This window comes from Drosophila elegans, unplaced genomic scaffold, assembly GCF_018152505.1.
Source record: "Drosophila elegans isolate 14027-0461.03 unplaced genomic scaffold, ASM1815250v1 contig_208, whole genome shotgun sequence".
NCBI classification, from domain to species: domain Eukaryota; kingdom Metazoa; phylum Arthropoda; class Insecta; order Diptera; family Drosophilidae; genus Drosophila; species Drosophila elegans.
In genome coordinates this window covers 21,906,182-21,933,560 of record NW_024545578.1, presented here as the reverse complement: position 1 = coordinate 21,933,560, position 27,379 = coordinate 21,906,182, and the positions used below count along the sequence as shown (strand labels likewise).

Here is a 27,379-nt window from a genome sequence, read left to right as displayed (position 1 = left end):
TTTTAGTTTCAAATTATCGTATGTGTTATAAAAAGAACTCTGATTGGCTTGGGTGTTAGAAAAGAATCTATAAACTATGAAAACCACTCAAACGCAAGGTAGGGAAGGTTCAATGTGATTGTTTGTGGGGTTGCCATGCGATACGCTTTTTACACTAAGAGAAAAACTATCGTAGGCCATCGATAGCATTGCGATTTGTGCATTTTTGGACAGCTTGTTTGCTCTACTTGTTTTCCAATAAAAATATACAAACTCCAATCGAATTTCTCTCCTAGGTTTTTTTGTCACTGACGCAACCCAGCAATTTGTACAATCCCTGATCCATTCTATACATAGATATATATTTCGTCCCAATTGATTTATACAAGTATTGGTTAAGAAAGCTTATTTCATGCCCATGCAAAATATATTGTTTCTGGTATTTAATGTCGTTACTTTAATGTGCTGTATATGCTTAATTAGCCATATGCTGTGCCGTTGTTAGTTATTCGGTGTCTTATGTACATTATACATGTTTTTTCCTCTGTCAATATCAGCTGACTTTTTCTACTGCACAACACTCTTTTGATCGTCATACATGCATGCCTGAAGTTCGAAAGTTGACGCTTTTTATTTAGTATTTTGTTATTTAGGAAAAATAGTTTGCGTTTCCCATCCTGCTTTTTCGGTTTTTGGTTTAGTACTGCATAGCTAGCAAAATAGTTATGTCGATTTGGTTTGTTAGAAAAAACAGCAACGCTAAGGTAATGCAAAAGTTCTTTTCTTTTTCAATTTTGTTACTTTATTTAGTAGTTAAAGATCAGTGCATTTCCGTAATATCATTTATACACTCTATACAAATCGTCAGCGAATTTTCTTGAGTAGCAATCATCAATCATCATTTGCGTAGCTAAATACGAGGCCTAGTCTAGGTAAAGAAAATGACTAGAATAACTGGTTCGACTTAATCTAGGACTAACTTGATTTTTTTTGTAAATTTTTACACGGTGTTTTAAATTTGCAAGCTTTTCAGGCGCGGCGGCAACAATGTCCCTCATAAGAACATATACAAAAGTCACTCAAAAAATTAACAATAATTAGAAAATCAAGTTCGATAAAAGCTGGAGCAGCTAGCAAAGTTCTGTTCAATCGATCGGCGTTGAAAAGTTTAGATTCGTTATATATGCTAGTTCATACAAATTCCACTATTATTGCTTTATTATGTTATTCGAGTTTTTCGTGTTGACTTAGTTTGAAGATCTCTGGCTGATGGTATTCTAGAAAAAATACTGTTTGAGTGGCTGATTCGTTATCTAGTTGGAATACAATATTTGGTTGCGTTTGGTGTTGACTAGTGCCATATCGAAACAAACATCCTTGAGAAAAATGTAACTAAATCAGAGAAATAATTCTCATGCGATTGCACTACCGGACATCGTTGTCGCCTGACGCTCACTCTGCAATTCGCGGTTGCGTTCGTGCTCAGCGGTCTCAGAGCTGCAAAAAGAGGATAAAATTAGTTTTATAAATAAAAAGCTTGATTAAAACCCTAAACTATGAGAGCAAACAAATATTTTATGAGACTGAATGGAAGTTTTATTGCTGAATTCTTTTGCCTTTAATCACATTTTTAGTGTTTGGAAAAGATACTGTTTTATGTAAAAAAATACACAAATTTGTCTTTAAAACTATTAGAAACAAGAATATTTGTATAAATATTAAACAGTTTAATTGAAGGCTTTTTAAAGATTGTTATATTAAGTAAATAAAAATAAAATATTTTTAACCGAATCATATTAAAATCCATTATTAGTAAGGAGTTGTGATTGCCTATGTTTTTTAAAAGAACACCGCAATCTACGGATAAATATGATCGAAACATTTTCAAATAAACTTACGATGCGTGGGCATAACTAGAATAGGTAATTTAAATACCAAATATCTAGCTTTACTAGTTTCGAAGGTCTCGACGTTTATAAAGACAGGCAGACAAACGGACAGACAGACGAATATGACTAGATCAGTTTTGCCATTGCTCCTGATGACGACTTTATAGGATCGGAAACGGTTCCTTCTACTTAATACATACTGTTCAAATATACATATTTCGTTTTCTATCGTTTAGGGAATAGAGGTACTAAAATACTGATAGTAGTTCATAGTTCTAGATTTGAAGTTTTCTCATCTGGATGTACTTTTAAGAGCTCCAAAAAACATGCTTGAAAAAATCGTTATGTTCTGTGTGTTTGACAAAAGTGCAAGTACATTATTTTGTGTCCAGCTTACTTGGATCGCACCGCAATCGGACTGCCTGGTATGTCAACTGGATTGGCATTATTGTTGTTTGTGGTCGAGGCTCGACGTCCGTTGCCCGACTTGTACGAGAATATGGAGTCGTTTTCCATATCGTTCTCGATCTAAAAATACTTTGATTAGTTAAACCGATTCAGCAATTGATTGTGAGAATAACTTACCACCTGTCGCTTGTACGACAATCTCTCACTGGACACCGATCCGCATGAGGAGCTTTCCGAAACGGCCTGGGTTACACTGGTTACCGTGGGCGGACTACTGGGTCCTGGAAACCGCTTGGAGCACACCTGGGACTGGATGTGCTCGCAAATGCGTCGAAAACGCCGAATGTTACCTGCATGGGCAATGAGTTCAATTAGACCGTTTACAGGGTTCCATGATGGCGTATTGTTTACCTGATAGCAGCGTAAATGTTAGTGCAAACAACATATCTGCTATGTCACCTTGTTTGCAAATGGCACTGATGTCAACCTGAAAAGTATTCACGAGCCATTAGCGACCTGCGTTCCTGTTTGAAGGCTGGCCTTCAACTCACCTGAAACTTGACATGACGCTGGAACATGACGGGTCCGTTGCCATTCCGCTTGTACTCCACCCGAAACGAGGTGGGCGAAACCACGCTATGAGATAGTTCAGCCATCTGGAAAATGAGGATACATTTGAGATTGAGGCACAGGTATCTAGAGCTATGTATTTCAATACTCCACTTACGGATAGAAATGCGTGTATCAAATGCGCCTTGACCGTGGCAATGGGCTTGCCCTTGACCAAAATAGTGAAGGTTTCATCCTTCTCGGTTGTTATGAGATTACCAAACCAGGAGCGCTTCGTGAGCTCTGGCGAGGATTCGGGCGTCAAGTGCACCTCATCGGCAGAAACTGGGCAGATCAATGCAAATACATCAGTTCAAATTATATTTGCAAATTGTTTTGAGTAGTCCCACTTACCTTGCATTTTTCTGCGATGGAAGCGCGGACTTCCCAAGAAACTGTTCTTGATGTTGGTCAGTCGCGTCTTCCACAACTGGCCACCAGGTGTGTTGCACGGTGAGCCCGGCATTCCCGGACTGCTGTTGTTCATCATGGGCGAGCCATTGGGGTTCACAACTGTAAGGATTACCACATAGGTGATTATTCAGTTACAACTTTACACAGAAAAAATAATATCATATGCCAAACCGATATGTCTCTAGGTTAATTTGATATTTTTCTAAGCTCAAGCTTATCATTTTAGCTTTCACATATAGTTCTAAACTATGAAAAACATCATCTTAGCCTGTATCAAAGCGGTTTTCGGTTTATGAAACAAAATCGGATTGATATTGATTTCATTTGAATTTTTTTCTGTGTTCAACTGCTACTAGCTATCTACGGGGCATGCACACACCACTATTCGACTCGGGATCGTGGAACATACTAATGGCAATGGTCGGACCTGAGTTGGCACGGTGGTGCACCGACGGCGAGGCGGATGTGGATCCGCTCGAGTTGCCACCCGGACTGCTTGGCGGAATGCCGCAATCGCCACGCTCCCTCGGCGATCCGCCACCACGCTCCTGGCGCAGCGAGTCCCGTCGCTCGATGCGTGGCTCCCGCACCACCACCACATCGCCCTCGATGCTCTTCTGCGAACTGTGCGACGGTGTCCGGCTCACGGACGAGTGGTGGCCAGAGCGATCACGGTCGCCATATGTGGAGTGCCGGGTTCCCGCCGCCGGTGATGATGGCCGGGATATGGCATTCGCCTGCTGCTGCGCCGAACTCATCGGGGAGTTGCAACGCGTGGGACTGTGATATGAGGAGCTCCGCACCGACGAGGAAACTGTTGTGGGCGAGCGCCTTTGGTGGTTCCGTGTGCTGCTGTACGAGCGGAAGCTGTGGGGTAAACAAAAAACCAATTAGTTTGGTTCCAACACAATGTCCTTTTACACATAGAAGCCTAATGGGTACAACCATAGTGTAAATATAAAGTCAAAAGTCAAATTAATTGGGTTTAACCTAACCCTTTCTTTTTGAGATATAAGGAAGACCAAGGCACCAAACCATATCAAATGCCCATTTCAATCTCTTAATTAACATTTAATTTAAGTACAAGTTTTAATTGCAGCACAAGTTTTAATTTCATCACATGTATTAAATATAATTCTATATTAGTTTGTAATTTGTTTTTTAATTTGAAGTGCTGTTGTTTGGGTTGTTTTTTTATTTTAAAATACAGATTAAATAAGACAAATAAGTCAAAGGAAGACGTAAATTTCAGGGACCGCAAATAATAATTATTCATTCGATTGAAAAAAAAATCACAATTAAATGATTACAAAAAGTGATATTTTTTCCGACCAAAAATTGAATTCTTGAAAGACGCTGTTTTGTAAGCTAATTAAGCGGATCAAAACAACCAAAACAAAATGTATTACAAATTAAATTCTTTATTTTTTTAATTTTAATTGGTTTAAAAAAAATATGTAAGGACTTTTTGCTTTTTGGTTAGTATTGATTCACTTAAAAAGCTAACAAAATAATCGATTTCAATAATTCTGCACAAAAAAGTAATCCGACTTTGAAGAAAATTTTGTGAAAAAAAAATATCACTTAAAAAATAACAATTATAATATTTAGAGCAATTTTTTTTCATTTAAAAAATAATTACTTAATTCTTATTTCATCACTTATAATGATAACGGTCAATGGTAAAAGAATAAAAAGAATAAGGAATTGCAATTGATTCAGCTTAAATTAATTTAATGATTTAAAAATATTATTTTATGAGACGTCAGACTGTTGGAATACCAAATATTATAAGGAAACTCACTTAAAGGCCTGTCGCCTTGGCGTGAGCGGTGAACCCTCCGAGATCTGTCCGTAGCTGGGTGCATTTGTGCCGTTAATGCGACAGGTGTCGAGGCGTTTACGTGGCGGATCCACTGCATCCAGTTCACTGCGGGACTTCTGCGCAATTTCATCGTCATCCTCCAGCGCAGGTCGCCTTCGCTTCCGCTCCAGCAGCAGGAAATATATGACCTTCTCCGTATTGTGACTGAGGTGATTAAAGCATGTGATTAAACCCTCGATGTATTGGTAAGTGAATTAAAGAGCCCACCTCGCACTGAGCAACTCCTGGATGAGCTTCTCCTTCTCCTTGAAACAGCCCAGCGAACAAATTGCGTTCAACACATCCGGATCCACCGCAGTGGCTGTGGGAATCACATGTGTCTGCACCACCTCCATCATCGGCAGCTCCAGCTCCAGTTCGCCTTTGCCGCCAGCTGTGACCCACGGATGGCGGTTGATTTCAGCCAGCTGGATGCGGTCGAGAATAAAGCAAAAACCAGTTTTCAGGGAGGAAGTGTAAACGTTGGTAAGGGGGGGTGGTGGATTGGTTAAATAGCTGGCAACGTGGTGACCCAAAAACCAACAAATGCCTAGGGGGTGGCTTCTCAATGACTCACAGCCTACACTCGCAAAATTAATATCTGGCAAATTGGAATTTTTGTGAAATTAGATTTAAAATGCTTTGTGCTAGAAATTTTTTAGAACATTCACCTTTTAAGTACTTATATTCAAATTTAAACAATATTACATAAGCTTGAATTAACATTGAAAAATAACTTTTTTTTTAATTGTAACGTATTTAAATTTGTGTCTTGAATTTCTGAATACAATCGAATGAGATACATAATTAATGAGAAAATTTAAATTAAGTACCCTTAAAAGATTGTGAGGTCGCTCAAAAAATGTAAACTAAGTGTAACATTTCCTGAAAACGTATTTTCTATTTTGTTCTTTTTTTTAATTTATGATAAAATATTGTAATTTTTTGTGACAAGCACATTAAATATTGTATAAAGATTTACATGTAGTGTTAGGATGTCAAATATATAAAAAATAATTTTAAAAAATTCTACTCTAGCCTTCTTTTTATCAGCCTTTGTTTTGAGTGCACTTAGAAAGACATGGAATTTTGGGAAATGACATTGTTGGATAGCCGCTGCATATCGGGTGTGAATGTGAATGACTCACCGTGAGCCGCCGGTCCGGATTCACCTCAATCATGCCGCGCAGCAGACTCTGGCAGTCCGGCGGCACGAAGTGCGGTATGTGAAAGACGCCGCGCTTGACTTTCTCCAGCAGCTGGCGCAAGTTGTCGTCGTCGAAGGGCAACGCACCCACCAGCAGGGCGTACAGTATGACCCCGCAGGACCAGACATCCGCCTTGCGGCCATCGTACTTCTCGCCCTGAAAAAGTGTGGGATAAATTGGGTGTGATACATATATACATACATTGGATGGATATCAGAAATTGAGACATTTTCAAGGAGACAACCGACCACCGACTGTTTGCTCGGATGGATATTCCATTTGTGTTTGCTTTCAGCTTGATTATTTCGAAATTCGATTGGCCATTGTGCGTGGCCCCAAATCGTTAGGACCCTTTACCCGTTTTATCGAACCACATTCGCATGGGAATGCCATAAGCCCCAATCCGAATGCTTACTAATTTAAAAAGTTTTCTATTTAAAGACTGATACTGGGTATTGGGGGTAGGTCCGTTCAACTCGTTGACGTCCATTGACGTGTCCATCAAATGCCAAGTTTCTCACTCACTCCGACGATTCTGTTTTCCTAGGGGACGGTTATTGACTTGCCAGGTAAATGGCACAATGACTCGCAGTTTGTTGCCCACTACAACGTGTAATTGTAGCACGATTGTAAATTTCAGGCCATGTGCTTCCCCCTTAAAGGCAGACGGGTAAATCTTTAAGCACGACTATGTTAAATAATATATAATGAATTAATGTTTGCTTTAAAATGAGTCTTTAAAAGTACACAGGAGAACTAATTTATTTGACTATGTTTTCTGTATTTCAAATTCACATTTCTTTTTTAATTTTTCTCTGATTTATTACGATTTCTGCAAGACGTATGTGAATGAAAATATTACATACATTATTTAACCCTCTTCTTATGTATTCCCTGTCATAATCGAAAAATTCCCACCCACCCATTACTTGTGAACTCTTTCCAATTACAGCTACTCCCAAAACTCCAATTTGTAAGATTATACTCGTATGTCTGGCGTACGCTCGATTACCCTAACCAATTTTTGTATGTCGGTAACTTTAAGCCCGATTGGCGCTCTGTTTGTGGCTTGAGGCCCTGCCATTCCTACCATCAAAGATTGATAAACGACCACTTAAGTGATTGAGTACATGGGCCTTCCACGCAATTTTCCCCTACAAATTGTCAAGGCGGTGCCTTGCAGGGCAGATTTGGTTAGCAGACATCAATTAGGAGGTGGGGATAACTACCAATCCCCACTGAGCTTTGACTGTTGAATATTTATAAAAGAATATATATGCGAGCAGATGAGCTAAACATCACGTAGCAAGCCAGATTTATAACCCAGCCGGAGTATATGATAAGACTGAACGAGAAGATATTTTAAAATTCCCCTTATGAATTTATAACGGCTACATGAGCAAGAAGCATTGCCAGAAGCTGCAGCAGCTTTTGCTTGACAGATATACTGCAAGATACACTTAGGAAACTGTATAAATAAACATTAAGAGCCCTTATTTATTTATATGTCTATTTTGCGCTTGAATCATTTTTCAAAGGCTTTAAAATTAAATGAAACACAAACTTCCTTAAATAAACATAGGCAATAGATAGAAGCACCAAAAAATAAAAAAATTACTTGTAATACAAGAATTGAAAACATTTCCAAAAAACAAACATTTTAACGAGTTATAAGAATTTTCTTAATAACAAGCCAAGTTTTTACTCAATTTCAAAACCTTTTAATATATAATATGTAATGTTAATATCAAATGTTTTTCACAACAAAATCTTCCCTTTAAAAATAGCTCGTTACCCTTAGACTTATCGTACACTTTAAGAGGGGCTGACAACTTTTTGTTGGGTGCAGAGAACGCAGGGCTTCACGAGATGGAAAATCATATGCGCACATGACGTGCATTTGCATAGAAGGGATCCCTGACGAAATTTGCATAGGAAAGCGACTCCAGGAAGCCGCCCCCTTCACAGCCACCGAAGTTGCATTCGAAAATGTGCTAAAAAAAAAAGTTCGCCTTGATTGACGTTTATGCGTTTGCCGCACACCAGCAGCAGAAAATGGGGGGAGCTGCCTGGAGGGCAATCTTTTGGCCATTTTTCAAGCGAGACTTACCCGTATGACCTCCGGACACGCGTAGTGGGGGCTGCCGCAGGAGGTCTCCAGCATGCTGCCAGCCGGCTGCAGTGAGGCCATGCCAAAGTCCGCAATCTTAATGTTATTCTTCTCGTCCAGCAGCAGGTTCTCCGGCTTCAAGTCGCGATGGCTGAAACCCGAAATAAATCCCATATTGATTGCAGTTCGAGATGGAGATTTCATCGAAGGCTTACCAAATCGAATGCGAGTGGCAGAAGTCCAGGGCGGAGATGATTTGCCTGAAGAACTTGCGTGCCTCTTTAGGCGTCAGGCGACCCTTCTTCACCAGGTAGTCGAAGAGCTCGCCGCCGGATACATGCTCCAATATTAAATACAAATACTTCTTGTTCTCGTACACATCGCTCAGGCCAAGGACGTGCGGATGATCGATTAGTTTCATTATGGCGATTTCACGTTCAACCTTCGCAAAGCGAGTGATGCAGACAAACGATTTTAATCGACTTATCGACAATGTTGCCAAGTTCCCCATAAAAGCCCCATACCCACACTTGGAGAAATAAATAAATTAAAGCAACAAAATATCCTCGAATAACACACAGGAAGAAACAAGAGCGCTTAATTGCATTAAATAAAGATGATCAAGGTTTTTAGCGTAATATAGAGTATTATTAATATTTATGTACATACAAATGTAAGCAATACTTCCACCCATATTCTTCGGTTGGTGTTTGAAACCCATTTTAACCAGTTTCAATACGCAAAACGACGTTCCTAATTTTCATTGCATACTTTTAGGACACCCTTACACATTATTTTTAATCCTTAGTGGGTAGCGCCCATCATTATTGAGTTTATTTTCTTTCCTGTTTTCTAATTTTATAGAGTATCCCTTAGTTTTTTGAAGAGTGCACTTCGCCTTACAATGCATTGAAAGTGCTTGGTTCCTGGCAGGCCATTATGGCCCATTGTAGTCCTCCGAATAGCGTCCAATTTCTCATTGCGTGTCCCGACCAGCTGGTCCTACAACATGGACACCACACGCAATCATCGAGGGTTCTTTATCCTCATTTGCACCCGCGACCTCACCTCGTCACCCACCTTGCATTTCGATTGTCCTACATGTCTGGGCTTTTGTCACCCCCGAAACTTCACCCCAACCTCTGGGCAGTCAATTTTGTTTTACTTTGTTGCCGCACGCACTAATTTGTCCCATGTCCTTTCAGTGTCCTACAAAAAGTGCACCACATTTCGGGTAGATATACAGAGGAGGAGTTGGGGCGGGGGTGTCCTTTTCTATGGTTCTATTATGACAGCAGAGAAAAGATAAATAGTTAAGCTTTGCCGTGACTTTTATTGGAACCGAATGAATGGTGGCAAGTCTGAGAATGAATGAAATCTATTTAGAGTGTTTGCCACGTATTATAATAGACATGGTGCGCTCTCGATTATGGCAGAAAATCGATTACAGAATGAATGAATATTTACCACAGATAATTTGTGGTCTATTTGTAGGGTAAATGTTATTTGGGTAATAGCTAATCGCAAATATCAGTCGGAAAAATAATGTTTTGTACTTATAAAGCTAATATTAGATATTCACTTTTTGTGTAACCATTTCCCTGTAATAGAATTCGACTTATAAAAATTGTTTTATGCGAGTAAAATTGGCAAAAAAAACAAATATTAAATTTCAAAATTTGTCTTAAGGGCTTTCAAATAAATGTTAAAACTTTTTAAAGTGTTGTCTATAAACTTATTTAACTTTGCCTTGAAATTTAAAGAACATATAGCAAAGGTTGCAAATTTATTTTAAAACCAATTTAAAAAACAAAGTTCCCCTTTGACTTTCCCTGACTTTGGCACACTAAAGTCTCAAAGCCGAGGAAAAACCGCAAGACTGAAAAATCCCCAAAAACATTTCCCCATTCCTCAGCGTGTAATGTAAGTCCAAAAGTCCAAATGGCTGTAAGTTTGACTGCAATGCTCCACCTCTGGATCCACCCTAGCGACAGCCCCTAAACCAAGTTACTCTTTCAAGGAGCTGGGCAATAAAACAACGAACCACAAAACAAATTTTATTGTCACAGTTTTTTATGACTCGCACGCCGGGAGAAGACAAACAAGAAATAAGAACGAAATAGGAAAAGAAAGCCAAAAACAAAATCATAAACAGCGGGAAAACAATAAACCGAAGGCAGCAAAACTTTCCACCGAGTCATGACCTTCGACCCCGGCAAACTACTTACCTTCATTAGCACCGATTCGCTGAGTTTCTCGCGATTGATTATTTTGATCGCAACCTTCTTGCCAATCACACAATGCACGCCCAACTTGACGAGACCTGCAAATGAATAAATGGGAGATTTTAATTGCGATAACAATTCAGGAAATAGCAGATATTTTCTCTGTTTGTGTTCAAGTAATTTCCAAAGTATTATAACTCTTTGTTATTATGAGTGATTACAAAAAATGAAAAGAGGGCATGATATAGCTATTGTTTTCGAGTCGCAAATTGCTGAAATAGATATGAAAAGGTTGTTGCTTTTATTAACGATAATGAAGATAGAAAAAGTCTAATAAGTGATAAATAAGTTTTTTAATATTTCATTTTTTTATGTATTCCAATGAAGAACAGTATACATTTCTTTTGAAGTAGATGAGATATTTGTAACCAATTCGAATGTGTTGGGCAATGAAATTGTTACCAAAAAAAGCGGCGCTAATAGCAAAGTAATTTTATTGGTATTAATAATTAAAACATTGTTTTACCAATATATGGCTCCACCTAACAAATGTAATGATAGTTCTATTGCAAAACCCACTTAAAAATCGGTAAGTGGTAAAAGTTTTCCTGCACTCACCCGTTTGACCCTTGCCGAGGGTTTTCTCCAGGCGATAGGGCCCCACAAATTGGCAATTCTCCGCCGTGACATTGTTCTCCTTCTGCATTTTGTTGGCCGTCGCTTCGTCCTGCGTCCTTGGTCCCCGAGGGGCTCCTTGCTGTTAGCTGTTAGCTGTTTGCGGCTGGCAGCGTCAGCTGGCTTCTGGCCATGTACAGGACTCCTTCTGGCCCCACTCGCCCACTTGCAGAACGCCCAGCGCCCAACGCCCAACGACCAATCGCCGCTCCTACCAACTTTGTTGTCGCATAGCGCCAAGTGAGGTATTGGTCTGAGTGTGAGGGCCTTTAATTACTTTTGTTCGACAAAAGTTTTATTGCGATTGTTAAGAATTCCTTTTTGCAGCTTGCAAATGATGCAGCATTTAATTAACTTTTGCCTATAATTGTACTGGTCGTGTTGTAGTTGTAGTTGCTGTGGTTGTGGCTGCTATTTCCACATGACTTCATCACAAAATACAAGCTGCAATAAAATAGAGAGAGAGAGAGAGAGAAACAGAGAGATTGGTGAGTGAAAGAGAGGAAGAGATATAGAAAGGTCAATGTGATTACCAATGAATATTTATGTCCCCCTTGGCCAAACTGAATTTTTAATTGAAATAAATGGAAACTAACTATATTACCGGATAACTATTATTGTGTGTGTGTGTGTGTGTGTTAGTCAGTCAGGTGTTCTAATTAAAACACCTCACGCTGTGCCTGTGTGTTTGCTTCTCCTTTTAGCCATTTCAGGAGTGAATTTATGACCCCTACAGCTTCCTAAGAAGCAGAAAGCCATGGCAACACACACATGGACAGGTGCAAAGCACACATATTTAAGAGGGAGTGCACGTGTGTTTGCTTGTCTAAATTTGTAATAATCTTAGCTTCTTAAAGTGTTTAATTTTCAATTATTTGGCTATCAAGCTTAACTAAAGGTATATTTTGTTCTTGTCGCTTCCGAAGTAGTAAAAGTATTATTACCTTGCTAATTATGAATAAGAACAATATGTATAAGATTTATTAATAAAAGGTCAAATTTATTTATGTTGTAGACTTGAAGAATTAAATAACTGTTAATAAGTATTAAAACTATTAGTCTTTCTCATCATATAATTTATATAGAAACTTGTACAAGATTTAAAATGTATTTGTACATATAGCATATACATATGTATGGCATACTTTTTAAAAGCTACACTTTCTTTAGTTCTTATAAGATTCGAAGGATGTGAAATCTTTATGTCCACCCCAAGCCCCTGGATCCGAGCATGATATGAACCAATAATAACAATTACAAAATAATAATAACCCCGTTGATCAAAATCCGTTAATTGCTAACTCAAAAGATTTATTTTATTGGCCTTTTAAAATGTTTTGATTTATGACCTTTTCCAAGTTTCCCGCACAGTAGAAACCAATTAAAGGCAACCTTGTAACCATTTTTAAGCTCAAGATGCGCCGACAGAAGGTACAAATAATTTCTGGGGAATTTTCTCGCAGCTTCTTCGCCAATTCTTGCTCTTCAATCTGCCCACTGGCCGTGAAGTGAGACAAAATCGTTTAAAAATTTCATTAGAAGAGCACTAAAAACACCCATAGCAGCAACAACAATTGCTCAACGGGGCGTGTTGGCATAAAAAGCGAACATAAAACTTGGCCAACTACGAATGGTTAAGAGATGGGCAAGAACAAAGACCAGCGGAGGATGGAAAAGCCAGGGAATCAGGCTCAGTTACTGGACAAGAGGGGCAGGTGGGCCTTATATTTAGATGCTGACGCAGTCGCTGATAATTCTCCTAGCTGACGTTGAAGTGCCAAGTCCCAGGGACTGGTTTGAATGAGACACCAAACTGACAGGACGATGGATGCTCACGCGCTTAAATTGAAAAATAAGTGCACATCAAAATGAAACAGTGCGCAAATGTGGATACACAGAGAAAAACTCATTTTATAGCTACTTTACATGTCTCATCACGTCTATTTTAAAAAATATTTTTCCCTTATAAATTGCTTTTGACAAACATATGTATTTCTAATATTCCAAAAAAAATATATTAAAATTCATTAATCAGGGTGGGCCACGAAAATGTTGCGTTTAAAAATGGCTATAAAGAATAACGAGTGGATATTTCTCAAATATTATTTTTTATTAAAAATCCCTAACATTGCGGCTTATTTGTGGAATAACGTGTGTTACCCTGTATAACCCTAAAAATTATTTTTAAACTACGTTCTAATCATTTTTATGCCCAATTGTCGTTAAGGACATTATAGTATATGGCTGATTTGGAAAATCGTGATCCTTACGACCAATCCTAAAGTTGCCAATTAAATAAGATACTTAAAACAAGTCTATTTTATTTACTACTAAAAAAAATATTTTTTTACAATGTAATTTTGTAAGGGTGGTGTTTAGAGGTGAAGGGTGCGGTTCTGGTTTGGCCCAGAACATTAAGGTTAAACGGGCAGCAGATGGTGGATTCACGCAGGAAGCGCAGGAAGGAAGGATGCTAACAAGCCTACCGCCAAGCCCTTTCCCTTCCGCCAAAAACAATAAGAAAACTTTTACTTGGGCCAACACCATGGCACCCCTACATCCTAACATCCTTTCACCCAGCCCCCCCGCTACTGTTCTGCTAACCTAATTTGAAAAATGCGCTAAAAGTTGAAAACTGACATTGTTTGGCAAGTGCCAACAGAAAAAAATCACCAAGATAAGGCAAAATTGAAGCCACGAATGGTAGATACTTAGCATAACTTAGCGCTGCTTGTATTTTTGCGATTTTATCTTTTTAAAAGGAATTCCGTTCTAGGTGACATCGGTAAATTCCTTAAAAGCTTTTTTTGATAATAAAATATAGCTAAATATTACTTCGCCGAAAATATTACTATAAAAAAGTGTTTTTTTTTTTGTAACTTTTCATTCATTTTATGCTCTTTATGAACATTTTAAGTTTTATTAATAGAATTATAAAGTATTAATATTTATTTTTAAATGTGTAGGTATGTATTTGTAAATTGTAACTATGAATAACATTTAATGAAGAATTTTTTGGTTACAAATTCGTAAGGTTCCCCCATAAAGTATACTATGATTTTTTTAAACAGCTTTCCTCAAATATTTCCCGGTAAATAATGCTAAAATATGTAGACCGTCTCATCAAACGAAACTTAATGAAATAAGCCAAGTGCTCGCCCATATAGGCACAGCAAGTATAAAAGGGGCGTGGTCGCTGCCTGCCAAAAGCAAGTCATCGTCATGAGTCGCCTTTTTCAGTTTTTTTGTAGATTTCGCACTTAAGGCTGCGGCAAAATGTCTACACAGAGTTTATATATAAACACACACATTTATTTATATATATATCTGAATAAGTTTGCGTTTGCGTTTGTGTGCGTGCAATAAAAATCATAAGCAAAACGTTTAGAGCGTTTGGCGTTGATTTTGGCCTAGCCACGGGAAATTTATGCTTTTAGGTCGTGGCAACTAGGAGAATGTCACCAGGCAAAAGGAAAGCGGAAAGGGAAGAGGAAGGGGAAGGGGAAGGACCTGAGGATTGAGGCAGGATGATGAAAATGGACACGACCGCTATTGATGTAGGCCCAAAGGGCCAAGGGATGTGACCGCCTTTTATGGCTCCATGCCCCAATAAAATACCATCAACCATAATTAAGCGATTTGCAAACAATGCACAGCCATATAAAGGCAATGAATAGTGCTGGGATAGATCGAAGCTGAAGATGGCTTGATTTCGCATAAATTACTTTATGGGGAACATAAGGAAAATAAGGCAACAAATGTGGCAATCCTTAGAAGTTCGATTAATTAGCAATATGTTTCCCGAATAAGTTTACTCAGTTATAGTAAGATATACAAAGCAATCAAGTTATGGCTATAAAAATAAGATATTTGATCTGATGTTCTGAATTTTTAAGATTACTTAAATTTAATTAATTAATTTTAAGCTTCGTTTGTATAGCTTTATTTATTAGATATGTATCATTCGTTAACTGACTTTGAAGGGTATTATCCGAAGAAAAATGATTACGTTGTTATATAACACTTTTTAAAGTTAAATTTGATGTTTAATTAATGTTAGCCATTTTATTTTAGGAAAGGTCTCTTAAAGTTATTGTAATTAAAAAAAATATCACCATTTGGTCTACCCATTTACATATGAATTAACAATCAAAGTTATTCCTTCAACCAATTAAACTTTGCCACTCATAATTCATAGTCCCGAAATACAACCCCAATTACCAATTGAGAATCCCCCAGCCCGAGACTTTTCTAGTTTTCCTCAAATTTACATCTTATTAATGTTCACTCAACGATTTCAAAAACAATTAACAAGCCGAGTCTCAAACGCAGCTGTCAGATGCTGCCCGAGCCCCATGTTCATTAGCCTTCTTGCACAATTAACCCCGAGGGGCCAGGAACTCCGGAAAATAAGGAATTTTCCGTAGGCGAATTTGTTATCTAACCAGCAGTAAGCAAGAACGAACAAAAAATGAGCAGAAATGACTTTGATTTCTCGGCGAGCCCCATCCACATTTGCATACATCTGGCTGAGGCCTCGAGGGCTAAATTGCCTTTTGCAGCAGCGTCGGGAAAAGACCCCAAAGTTTAACCAACTTTTTCGTTTCGTTTGGGGGAAGGGGTAGGGCGTCCATCTAAAAGGCAGAAAAACTCAATTTCAGAAAACGACAGTCAATAAACGCACCCAGCTCACACGCACATTCTAAGGGGGGCTGATAAATCTCTAGAGCAGTATGCCAGCCAACGTGGCGTATGAGTGTTTTGGTTTGCCCTCAACCCGGCGTTTTTAAAGTGCAATCAATAAAATGCTTTTGAGTTGTGAAAATTGTGCGTAAGTGGCTTTTCATCAAGCCCCCGACAAGAGTTTTCGAGGGAGTGAGTTGGGGAATATCAGAAACAGCAACAGAGACCAAAAGGGGAACAACAAAAGGGCGTTGCTGCCAAGAGAACTTGGGCACAGTGGGTACGGGGGAGACAAAAGCCCTGGGAAAAACCCTTTTAACATTTCAAATAATCTCATCAAATATTTGTCAAGTCTTCAGTCACATAATACATTTTGTTCTTATATATTTTTAAGATATTTTATATGGGTTCTTAACAAATATATAATTAATTCTTGAATACATGAAATCAAAATAGCCCCTTTTTTCCGATACAGACGAATAATAGTCGTGTGGATTTAAGTGGATTTAGGAGTTGCTCAGAAAGATTGAAATTTAAGTAGTCCAAATATAAGTATTTAATAAGGTTAATAAAAAACTAAAGCCATAAAGGCATCATAAAATAAATAAAATTCCAAAAGTATAATTTGTAAATTTCAAAACTTAATAAAGTTGTAAACATTTTGCTTATATCTAAGCCCAACCACTGTGCCACTTTAAGCCATCGTAGTGCTGACTTCTCAACTCGGTTCCTCGTTGAACGTTTGTTATTGCCTACATTGCTGTTTTCGATGTTGCCCCGACACCATGTTTAATCAGAATCAGACACCGCCGCTCCCAGAGGCGATGGCAGCAGCAGGAAATGGGGAAACAGGACTGCAACAGCTGGCTCCACATTCATCAACTAATTGCAATTATGTGGAAAATTAAAATCAATATTTAACTAACTTCCGCCCCTCGGTTGCCTTCCTCGACTGCTGTTATCATTTGCCATCGCCATTTAACATTGATTTCAATATAATGTCAACCCGCATCTGCCATGTCAGTGATTCAGGATTCTGGATTGCATTCTTTAAATATTTGAAACAGCATTAAAGTGTTTTACTGAATAATTTATATTAAAAAGCAGCATCAAAAATTTTAAACTGAACTGACAGCAAAACATTTGTTTAATTTACTCTCTAATGACCTAACTGAAAGTGGATTGATTGGACATTATAAATGATTTGCTAATCATTTAATTGAAATTACCATAGTTTTTGATAGCACAAATTATTACATTAATTTCTCTTAAACTAATTTGAAAATTATAGATACTTATTTACTCAAAAATAATGGATTTTCTTTTTCTTGAGATGCTGAAAAAGTCAAATTATCTTAGTGTCCAAAAAAATTCACAGGAAATACAAAGACAAATCATAGTCAACATATATAAATTAACTATGGGGAAGTTTTGCACTTGAAGACCTAAACAAACTAGCTTAAGTGTGTCAATTAATCATTTATAGAGGAAATCAATCAGAATATTCAATGAATTGTAACTTTACCACAATAGCTACCACAAGATGATAAATACTTTTCTCTCCCAAAGAAAAAAACGAAAAACAAACAAGTTGTCGACAAAATCAACTTCTTGAACGAAGCAAACAAAAACAGAGCTAATAAACCGACAGACAAATTCCAGTGCCAGCAGGATATGCCAACTTTAAGCTGTCAGCTTTTTAGTGGGATGAAATTGCGGAATGAAACCGCCTCTCTTTTCATTATTTAATAATGGCCCAGCATGATGCGGGAAACGTTAAGCAGCTTACTTGCAAATCGGGGCTAATAAACCGCTTAGATCAACACGCAAAACGCCAAAGCAGCAAACCAGAAAAAAACCTTTAACCTGGCCCAAGTGAACTCGTCAAAAAACCGGCAGCTGGACCAACAACAAAAATTCGATTAAAAGCAACCAAAAACTAACACAGATGCCGGAGGAGGAGGAGACTCCTATTTGAGGCTCCAGGACCTGGCCCGGCACAAATTAACTCGATTCGATAGGGCCAAAAAGCCAGAAGCACCCACAGCACAGCTGTTCCTGTTCACAGCAACAGGAACAAACAGCAACAATACACTTAGAAAAATAACTAATTTAAGCAGGCTTAAATTTACTAAGCTAAAGCTATGTTATGTATAACTGTTGTATATATATAATTTTAAGTACCAACTTAACTCTAACTGTAACGCTTTTACGATAAACTTAAAAATAGTGCTAGGAAAATCAAGCTTATAATGCAAACTGGACCTAAAACCATTTTCTCTGAGTGAACCTTGTGAACCTTGTTGGCTGCCAGTTTTGCTCATCTTTTTGCGAAACCAGCATCAAATCAAGTTTGTGTTTGCCTACGGAGTGTCCACCTCTCGTCCTCGAAATTTGCAAGCGGAAAACATTTGCCAGTTTATTTGCCCTGCCTTTTGGCAGGACGATTTCGATTACCAAACACACAAACTGACTAACCTGGCCGGAAGGTAAAAAGATGAAATGATTAAGGTCGCAATTAGATGGCTAACATCCACTCCAAACTCTAACCTGGCCGTTTTCGGTTCCCTGGCGGCAAAAAATTCAATTATATCTCGCAAAAAAAATGCAAAGCCAGCCAAATAAAATGCAAACGCGAAAAAAGGAAAAGAACTGAAAATTGGCATCGGGATAAAAGAGAATGGCGAATGGGATAGCTGGAAATGGCAGAAACTATGAAAAAACTCAATTAAAAACGAAGGCTGAAAACGCTGCATACTAGATTGTTCAATTCAATTGGACAAGAAAGCAGTAGGGAAAGAAAAGATTGATTAAACGGAGTTGAAATGCGAGGATAAGTAACATATTTGGCTCAAATTTAGTGGAAAAGTGCCCTACACATACATTTTTTTTGTTTTTCTGGTTGGTGTTTTAACACAATTCGTTTCAATACAGAACTTAAGATTATATTTTTCATTATGACAACATTTTAGCAACTGTTAAAAATATATTTTTGTTTAGCAATCCTCATTGAACAAGAAAAAAAACAATTTCATTTGTTTGTTGGAAATATGCACCCAAGAGAATCACTGTTGATTTTCGTATCAACAAATAAACCATGTCTCATAAGTAGGAATTCATTTAAGACATTTTATTTTTTATTGATTGAAGACCCACAGGAGGAGGAGATTTGGAAACGCTCCTGCAACTTCCTCCCTTATTCCGGTCACATTTCAAGGAAACTCCCCCACAAAGTGTTTTTCTTACAAAATATGGAAATCAAGTTTAGTTGTACAAATAATCCACAACAGGAAAAAAGAGCAGCAAAACGAAATCCAAACAACAGCCGAGAAAAACAAGGCATAAACAAGCAGGGCATTTTTTCAATTTAACGCGTAACGCTGCCACCCCTCCAACCACGTTTATACCCTCACCTAGCCCGTGGGGCAAACAATCCGTGCTCTAGAATCCACAAACCGAGGAACAAGATCTCAGAACATGAGCACGGACTTGGCAAAGCCTGCATTTGTTTGTAAAGGCTATGGGCTCTAGCCAGACATCTCCTCCAGCTGCTATCCACAGTTCCGCTCCAGGCCGCTTAGAATTCAATTAAAGACTGCTGCGAAGAAGCGGACGTGGTAAGGACACTCGAAAAAATTAAGCAGTATTTCCCAAACTACTTAACTTGATCGTTTAAGAAATAAAGAAAAGTAAATTAACCTAATTCAAATAATAGGATGTCTTGTAGTAGACCATACAATAGACAATGTACAATGTTCAAGTTGTACTAATACGAAATACTACTATTTATTTTTCTTGATTTGAAATCTCTTCTTCTCCGAACCAGTGATATTACATCTAATAAAGTATTGATTTCAGTCCAGAATACAGATGGCACACTCTTAGTTCTTTACCAAAACAAAATTGTCATAGAAAGTAAACTATTCCTACGTGAATTATAAACTATTGAGTAAAAAAACGTTCACAACAAGATGAGAATCAAATTAAACTACGAAAGTATAAAAAGAAACTTATTTGGTTTAAAAATCTGGCAATAGACTACAGATTTAGAATCTTTCGTGTAGAAATTAAACAAAAAAGTATTGGTATTGATTTAATACTTATTATTTATTTTTAAGACGCGCCTTTAAAAACTTACTTTATTTTTTCTTTTGGGTGTTGGGATATTGTATAAAATAAAATGAAATAAAACTCTTAAGCAAACTTTGGCTTTTCAAGTAACAAACGGCTATCTCCTTCGCTTTCAACACGTTTAATTATAAGCCATTAAGCATTCATAGCATTTCAAAGTATATAATGTTCATATATGAATAGCTAACACATTTCAAAAGAAAATATTTTTTTTTAAGTGCGGCAGTCTCACTTCCTCAAAGGACGAGAATGATTGTTCGGATCGCGCATATTTTGTGGTTTTGCAACCACACTTAATTCAATTTTCATTTACTCTGTTATGCATGCGTGTTTCCGGCGACACGCCCCCCGGCCGCCTCTTTTGGCCAAGGATGCTGGCCTGGCCAATTTGCGATTGCCATTGCCATCCAGCAGGCTCATGTTATTTTGTTGCCTTGGCATCATTTTTTCACCGGGCCAGGACAAACGTGTTTACGCCTTTCGCGCAACCACTTTGACGTTTTAATTTTACGGGCACTTTGTGTGTGCCTTAATGCAATTGCTTGGCGGGATTGGCAGGATTGGCAGGAGCTTTCTGACCCAGCTGGCGGCTGCAATTGCACTTCAGATACGGCTTAATTGGCAACCGACAGTCGACAAAACTTTTCAATTAGAATTAATGATGTTAGGGCCAGTTGCCCAGGGCAGAAACAAGTTCAGCAGGAAACTGGGAAACTTGCACTTGCCGTTGCGGTGGGCGCAATTATGCTGCCAATTACAACTGCAATTTTTGCCGGAATGAAAAACTGTCTGACAGACAACTGAAATATGCAAATTAAATTTATGACTCAACATTCCTCCAGGCACAAACTGCAAACTGTGAAATACATTTTTCGTGTTGCATACTTTTGGTCGAAAAAAACAAAGTAATGCAAACACCGAATACCGAACTACAATGAAAAGGTAGAGACGGAAACCTGAACTGGCCTTTAATGGCGGGCGGGCTTAAGTCTTAAAGTACAAATAAACGGATATTCGGCCCCTTTCGCTGTCAAGGACTTTTTTTTTGCATTTTGATGTTGGATTTTGTGTCACTTTTGTTACGTGTATTTCTTTTTTTGGCAGCCTGATCCATCGCATTACGGCTGAGCAGGTGGCTCGAACCCGAGCCTGATGGAGTCTCTGATGTAAGCCGAGTTCTGTATAATTGATGACATGGGAGCAAGACCGCAGAAGCAGGTCAAGGCAGGTGGCTGAGGGCTCGGGGCTCACCCAAGGGCAGATGGGCACGTCTTGCAGGTAACTGTGCATTTAAATGGCTTACTACTCGTCTCGTTGGCAGTTATCCATTTCAGTTTAACGTTTTTAAAAAAATTCTATCCAGTTTCAAAAAGGTGAAGTAAGTAAATTAAGATACTTATTGATTACCAAGCCGAACTACTCAGTTTCAGTTGAAGGTGAAATGAAAATCGTTTTATAAACGACATAACAAGAATCGTAAATATTTGTCAATGAAATATAAACGGATTATATGTTACACAAATAATTGCTTTCGGTATCTACCAACATTTTTGATATAATTGTTGTTATTCCGTATTAAATTCGGTTAATCAAAATAAAAATTCCAAAAGGGTCAGACAACGAAGCGACCTAAATGGTATTTATGGTCCAATGCATTATGCATACCAATTAAATTGCCTTTAAATTGTAATCGATTTCTATGAAAAATAAATTATTTTATTTAGTGCATCAGGCTTGTCCTTGAAACAGGAAAAAATATCCCAATAGATAACCAATTTCAACGTGCCAGAAAAACGTTCCCTTTGGTCAGCTTCGAACGTGGCAAAAATCGATTTCGGCGACACTGGATGGGGATAGCTCCGTCGCTCGTTCTGGCTCCACTCGTGCAGGCAATAAAGCATTCCCAGGACCCATAATATTTGCCTAAACAAATGCCTTAGTCCCTGCATCGGAAGCCCCTCGGGCGGATACTGGCTCAACCTATGACAACAACAACCGGACAAACATTGCCAAGCGCAAGGACGATGGCAAAGGCATTCCCTATGCAAAAATTTATGCGGTCGGTCGCATAAACAAATTTCCACTATAAAACAAGCCAAACAAAAATTGCAAGCTGGCGCAAGTTGAAAAACCAATTCGATTTTGCCATATGCAATGCAAATCCTCGAGGGATTTCAAGAGGGGAGTACGCAGGGATATGCGGCACATGTTCTGAGCCCAGAAGTTGAAAGAAAAAATGTGGAAGAAACGGAAAAAAACGTTTGCATATGCTTTAATCAAAGGCAATGACGTACGGGAATGTGGTTCATTCTTAAAAACGTAGCCAGGATTCCAGAGAGGGTCGTCGGGGCTACGAGGATGGGGTTTCGAGAGAGGGTTTCCTCCAGAAACGGAACTGTTGACAAAGCCATGCGGGTAGCTGCTCAGCCAGGATTGCCAATGGACATTTGTGATTGTCCACTGGGAAGCCCAGCGCAGGCGCAAGGGTTAAACGGGAGAGTGGAGAGTGAATAACTGAGCAAAGAGAGTGGATAGCGGTGAGCGGAGAGAGGAGAGAGCTTTGCGGCGCTCTTTCTTTGCCGCCCTTTCTGCGGCTTACACGCCCCACTGGGTGGTTGTTGTTCTCTCGGCAGGGTTGCTTTTGACATTCTGTTTGCCATGTGCCCCACTGTAAGTCAAATATACACTAAAAAAATAATTCTTAAAAAATATTCTTGAAAAAGATTGGATTGAGAAACCATGTTTTTCAGTAAATAATCATGAGTTTTTAGGTCAAAGCTCTATGTCGATGTTCAAAAAAATTAAATTTAATGTATTTCTCAATCCCTGTAAAGATTGTTTAAGAGAGACTTTTTATATACCATAGATATTTAAGATCTAGCTTCAATTCACCAAAGTAATTTAATTTTTTCTGAACTTTATGTTGCTTATGACATGTTCTTTTTGAATTGGCTATTAACTATGAACTTTTATAATGAACACATTTTTTAAAGCCATTATCGGATTCCAGATTTCTTACAGTGTACCCTCCCCACTACACAATTTTTCCGCCCATCAACCCCCTCGTTTCTTGGTTGCCGCTTATAGCTTTTTAATTACAAATAGAAACTGTTAACATTTTTGTTTACGTTTATTAAACTAATTGGATGAGGCAATGTCGCTGCATAGTTTAAATTCTGGTCACCTGGCCTTTGCTGTGGATTTTCGGGCTGCAGGAACACCCACGGTTAGGGGCCTCCCGACTTTGTCTACAGTTGTAATCCCCCAGGTCATTAAGGCGTCTACGTGTCTGCAACAGCAGCAGCAGCAGCAGCAGCGCAGGATGCTTCTAGCCAGGACATTGTCGCCTGCCGATTGTCGCATGTTTTATTCAGTTCGGCGACGTTCTCCTCATCGCTGCCATCAGGTTGTAAATATTGAACAACACCAACAACACACAGCATCAACAGCGGGAGAGCCGAGAACAGAAATCCACCGGAAGCTAAAATGGTGCTCATATTTTAAGATGTTGCATTTTTGATCTGACGCGACAGTTTTTTTATTGCCCAAGACGAAGGACAACTTAATTGTTTGTTGGAAAAAGGATGAACGCCGAAAGATGGGGGAGCTTAAATTTCCAGAGTCGCTGGCACATGTCATTGGATTTGAAATGGAAAAGGGGAGAGAAAGAAATATAAAAAAAAGGAAAAACAAATATCAAAAGATGGACATAGAAATAGAGTAAGGAATGGAGATGCAAACGGAGATAGGGAAAAAAAAATATATTAAAGCCACTAGAGCTTAACTGAGCAACACATTTTGGCATTTTTATCGATAAGCCAAGTTGTCTGTCTTGTATCTTGGAGATATAAAAAACTTCAAAGGTCCTGCTTTTGAAAGATAAAAAGTTAGACGTTGCTAATGCCTGATGAAAAGTTTGCAAACTGTAAATGCAAAATTTGAAAAGAAAGTGTCATAAGTAAGTAACATAAAATTTAGGACAAATCTGGACTACAAAACATTTGTCATTGACATTTGACTAATAGTTACATCGTAATTATACAACATTTTACGAAAGTATATTTAAAACTAGTAGTTAGTCACATTGTTAATAGAATACATTCTTTAGTTTTATAATACTATTTGTTGTTAATTTTAATTTTTTATCCCAACACGACTACACATTTTGATTAGTCAATATGAAACGCAAGAAATATAGATGCACTAGAAAATATATGCGAATTTTATTGCTTGGCAATCTTCATACATTTCTTATAATGGTTCAACAATTTTAAAGTCCTTTTGATAGCATACACTTTATTGAATGCCAGTTTTCCCCTGCTCCCTAATAACAATGCCCTGCCATTTATCGACTTTTTCATTGTTGCATGGATTTATTTTTTTGTACGCCTGAGAGTAGAGTAGTTCATTAGGACAGTGCAATGTTGACAACAACGTTTTGAGGGTTGAACTTGGCTATTAATGCGGAACTATAATGCTCACATAAGAAACTAAGCTGACAAACACAGAAAACAAGACAGGGGAACACTGCTTGGGGTTGAAAATGGACGGACAATATTCATGAAATCATAAGTATTTCTGGATAGGTTACCGGTGACGTCATTGGCACAGAAAAATGATTGCATTTTATTGGTGATACTTGTACACACAGAAAAGGACATCAATCAATTTTGAGTATTCATCATTTTAGCTTAGCAATCCGCTGCTCCGTTTGTATATCAATATTTTGTGCGAAGACAATTTGATAACGAAGACGTTTAGCCATTTGCAGGGCCAACTTCAGTCGCACAAGTGTCTCCTTCATTTCCCAGGCCGCCCCACCTCGTCCCGCCCTTGCACCTTTTGCACCCTGATTAATGCCCTTACTGTCAGGCCAAACACCTCAAGTGCCCATTGAGGTCCCGTCTCCTTCTCCACCTTTTTCTCGAAGCTCGCAGGTGAGCACTCGTAAAACTCGAAAGCCAACATCCGCCCGCCATATTAAATTCTGCAATTCAACTTCGTTTTCGTGCAAAAACAAAAAACTGTCTATAAATACTGTTAAATGAGTGACGTGAAGACTCCTGCGTACAAGGACACTGAGGGAAATATATCACCTACTAAAATTTTGACCGAAAATGCACTCCCCAAATAATTATATTTACAAATAACTTTAACAACAAAAGAAAACCAAGCGATTTCACCTTTTTTAGGTATTATATCTCTGCGGCTGTTTTTAACAAAGTCCACTTAATTCAACTATATTTTTTCGTTGAACATTTAAACGTATTTAAATAAAACTTTTATCTCAAAACTAAAAACTCTTTCAAACAATAACTCCATCATTGAAAAATTGAAATTTAATACAGATGCTTCGATATATTTAAGATTTTGGTTTATACTGAAAAACGTTATATTTACTTTCTATGCAGTATTTAATTCATTCATTCTAACCCCGGATTAAAAACATCCCATTTAATAATGGCTTTTGAAACTCTATATAGTTTTTGAATCCCTTTTTTCTCTATATGTTTGTTTGTATTCGGCCATTCATACGTAGTTGCGGTTGTTTGTGGTTTCCCCAGAAATAATTGTAGGTGTATGGGTGTTTGTGAGTGGGGACGCACGGATGGATGGTTCGATGTTGTTTCCCAGTTGTTTTCGGTTGAAAATCGATAGCAACAAAAAATCCATAAAAACAAAACAGTAAGGAATCGGAAAAAATGTTAAATATGAAATGCATAACATAAAAAAAACAAAAACATGGCTATTATAGTTATTAAAAAAATTATATTCCAATTGCTTAAGTACAAAATATTACTATTTCAAATTGATCATTGGACAGAACCTTTTTCAGCCAAGCCATACAAAAATTGGGTTAAATAAATAAGCAACATGAGCTTTATAAAGATTTGCAAGCAAATAAACTTGTAACAAATAATTTAAAACATTTTATAAGAATCAAAATCAATTGAATGAAACTTAAAACTTAGAAAATACCACAAAACTCTTAAAAATCTAAACAAAAAGTCATGAAGAGTAGATAAAAAACAAATGATGACAAATAACATATTGGACTGTACCGCAGAAATCTTAAAAAACAAACTAAAAAACTAGGAAAATATAGGAACAATGCAAACCTGTGATGGATAATGTATGGGCTCTACGTACCAACTGTTTCCGCTTGGGTGTAAAATTTCAGAGGCTTTCCTTTCGGCCTTATACAAATCACTTCCGGGATGAACCGTTCACGTTGTTGCACCCACAGTGCACACATACAGACACCCGCTCCCGGACACACACACAGACAGCTGGCCACGAGACACCAACACACTGCCACACTCGCCTACACCTACACACACACACACACGCGAAGAAAAGGAAGAGGAGCTGCAACCTTTTTACTTTCTTTGTATTTGCCAAAAAAAATACTTTTCGCTTTTTTCCTTATGGCGCTCCTTAATTATATAATTTCGTTTCACTTAATGCACTTTACGATTTTACGCAATTGGCGCACATTCGTCGCATGATTTGCATAAACATTTTACTGATTTTTCCCATCGCACACACACACATACACTCGCACGCGGTCTGTGACGTACGCACACACACACAGAGGCGTACTTATTTTCTCCTTTTTTTTGTTGCCTATAATCGCGCTGCCGTTTACAGTTGGAAATGATGTTTCAACTAAAATAGTGTTTGTCCGTTCTTTTTTGGCCACGGCAAACGTTGTCTACAAACTGAGCAATGAAGCTCGTGAAAAGCCCCGTTTTGCAAAAGAGAGTGGGTGAGAGAGAAAGCCTGTGAGAGCGGAAGCACTTGTTTATTGTTGTTGTTGCTGCAATGGTGGTAGTTTGGCTGACACAGGGTGTCCACACTTCCAGGAGCCACCCTGTGAAAGAGATAACATGCGCGACGCACAGTGGGTCATTCAGAATCGAGAAATATTCGAATTTCAATAGAAGTCGAAATAAACAAGCCCAATTAAACTTAACCTCCTACATGTTTATAATTCACAAACGGAACTATACAAAGTAAACCGTTGGCGGATCCACAAGTGATTAAACTGGTGTAAGAACTATAGAAGCAGTTGCATTATGAAACTATTCTAAACGAAATTTGTTTGTTTTTAATCAGCACAAAATCTTGCATCCAAAACTAAAAACAAAAGATTTTCGAAGGAAATTATTCTTTTAATTTGA

General features: G+C 38.1%; 1 protein-coding gene across 4 annotated transcripts; it reads right to left on the bottom strand.

Annotated features, from left to right (window-relative positions):
* Positions 1-26,905, bottom strand: LOC108136121 (serine/threonine-protein kinase BRSK2). Of its 4 annotated transcripts, none has more exons than XM_017257106.1 (16): positions 26,346-26,905; positions 11,325-11,825; positions 10,710-10,804; positions 8,697-8,923; positions 8,482-8,632; positions 6,312-6,527; positions 5,392-5,591; positions 5,104-5,328; positions 3,679-4,166; positions 3,240-3,398; positions 3,004-3,170; positions 2,828-2,932; positions 2,688-2,763; positions 2,454-2,626; positions 2,266-2,396; positions 1-1,476 (listed from the first exon to the last, which is right to left on the bottom strand). In XM_017257106.1, the coding sequence occupies exons 2-16, from the start codon at positions 11,410-11,412 to the stop codon at positions 1,392-1,394; spliced, it is 2,586 nt and encodes an 861-aa protein (XP_017112595.1). In that variant the 5' UTR covers positions 11,413-11,825; positions 26,346-26,905; the 3' UTR covers positions 1-1,391. The 4 variants fall into 4 exon arrangements, with proteins under 4 accessions (XP_017112595.1, XP_017112596.1, XP_017112597.1 ...); XM_017257107.1 differs by having other exon boundaries at positions 3,709-4,166; XM_017257108.1 differs by having other exon boundaries at positions 3,727-4,166.
* Between the last annotated feature and the right edge of the window lie 474 nt (positions 26,906-27,379).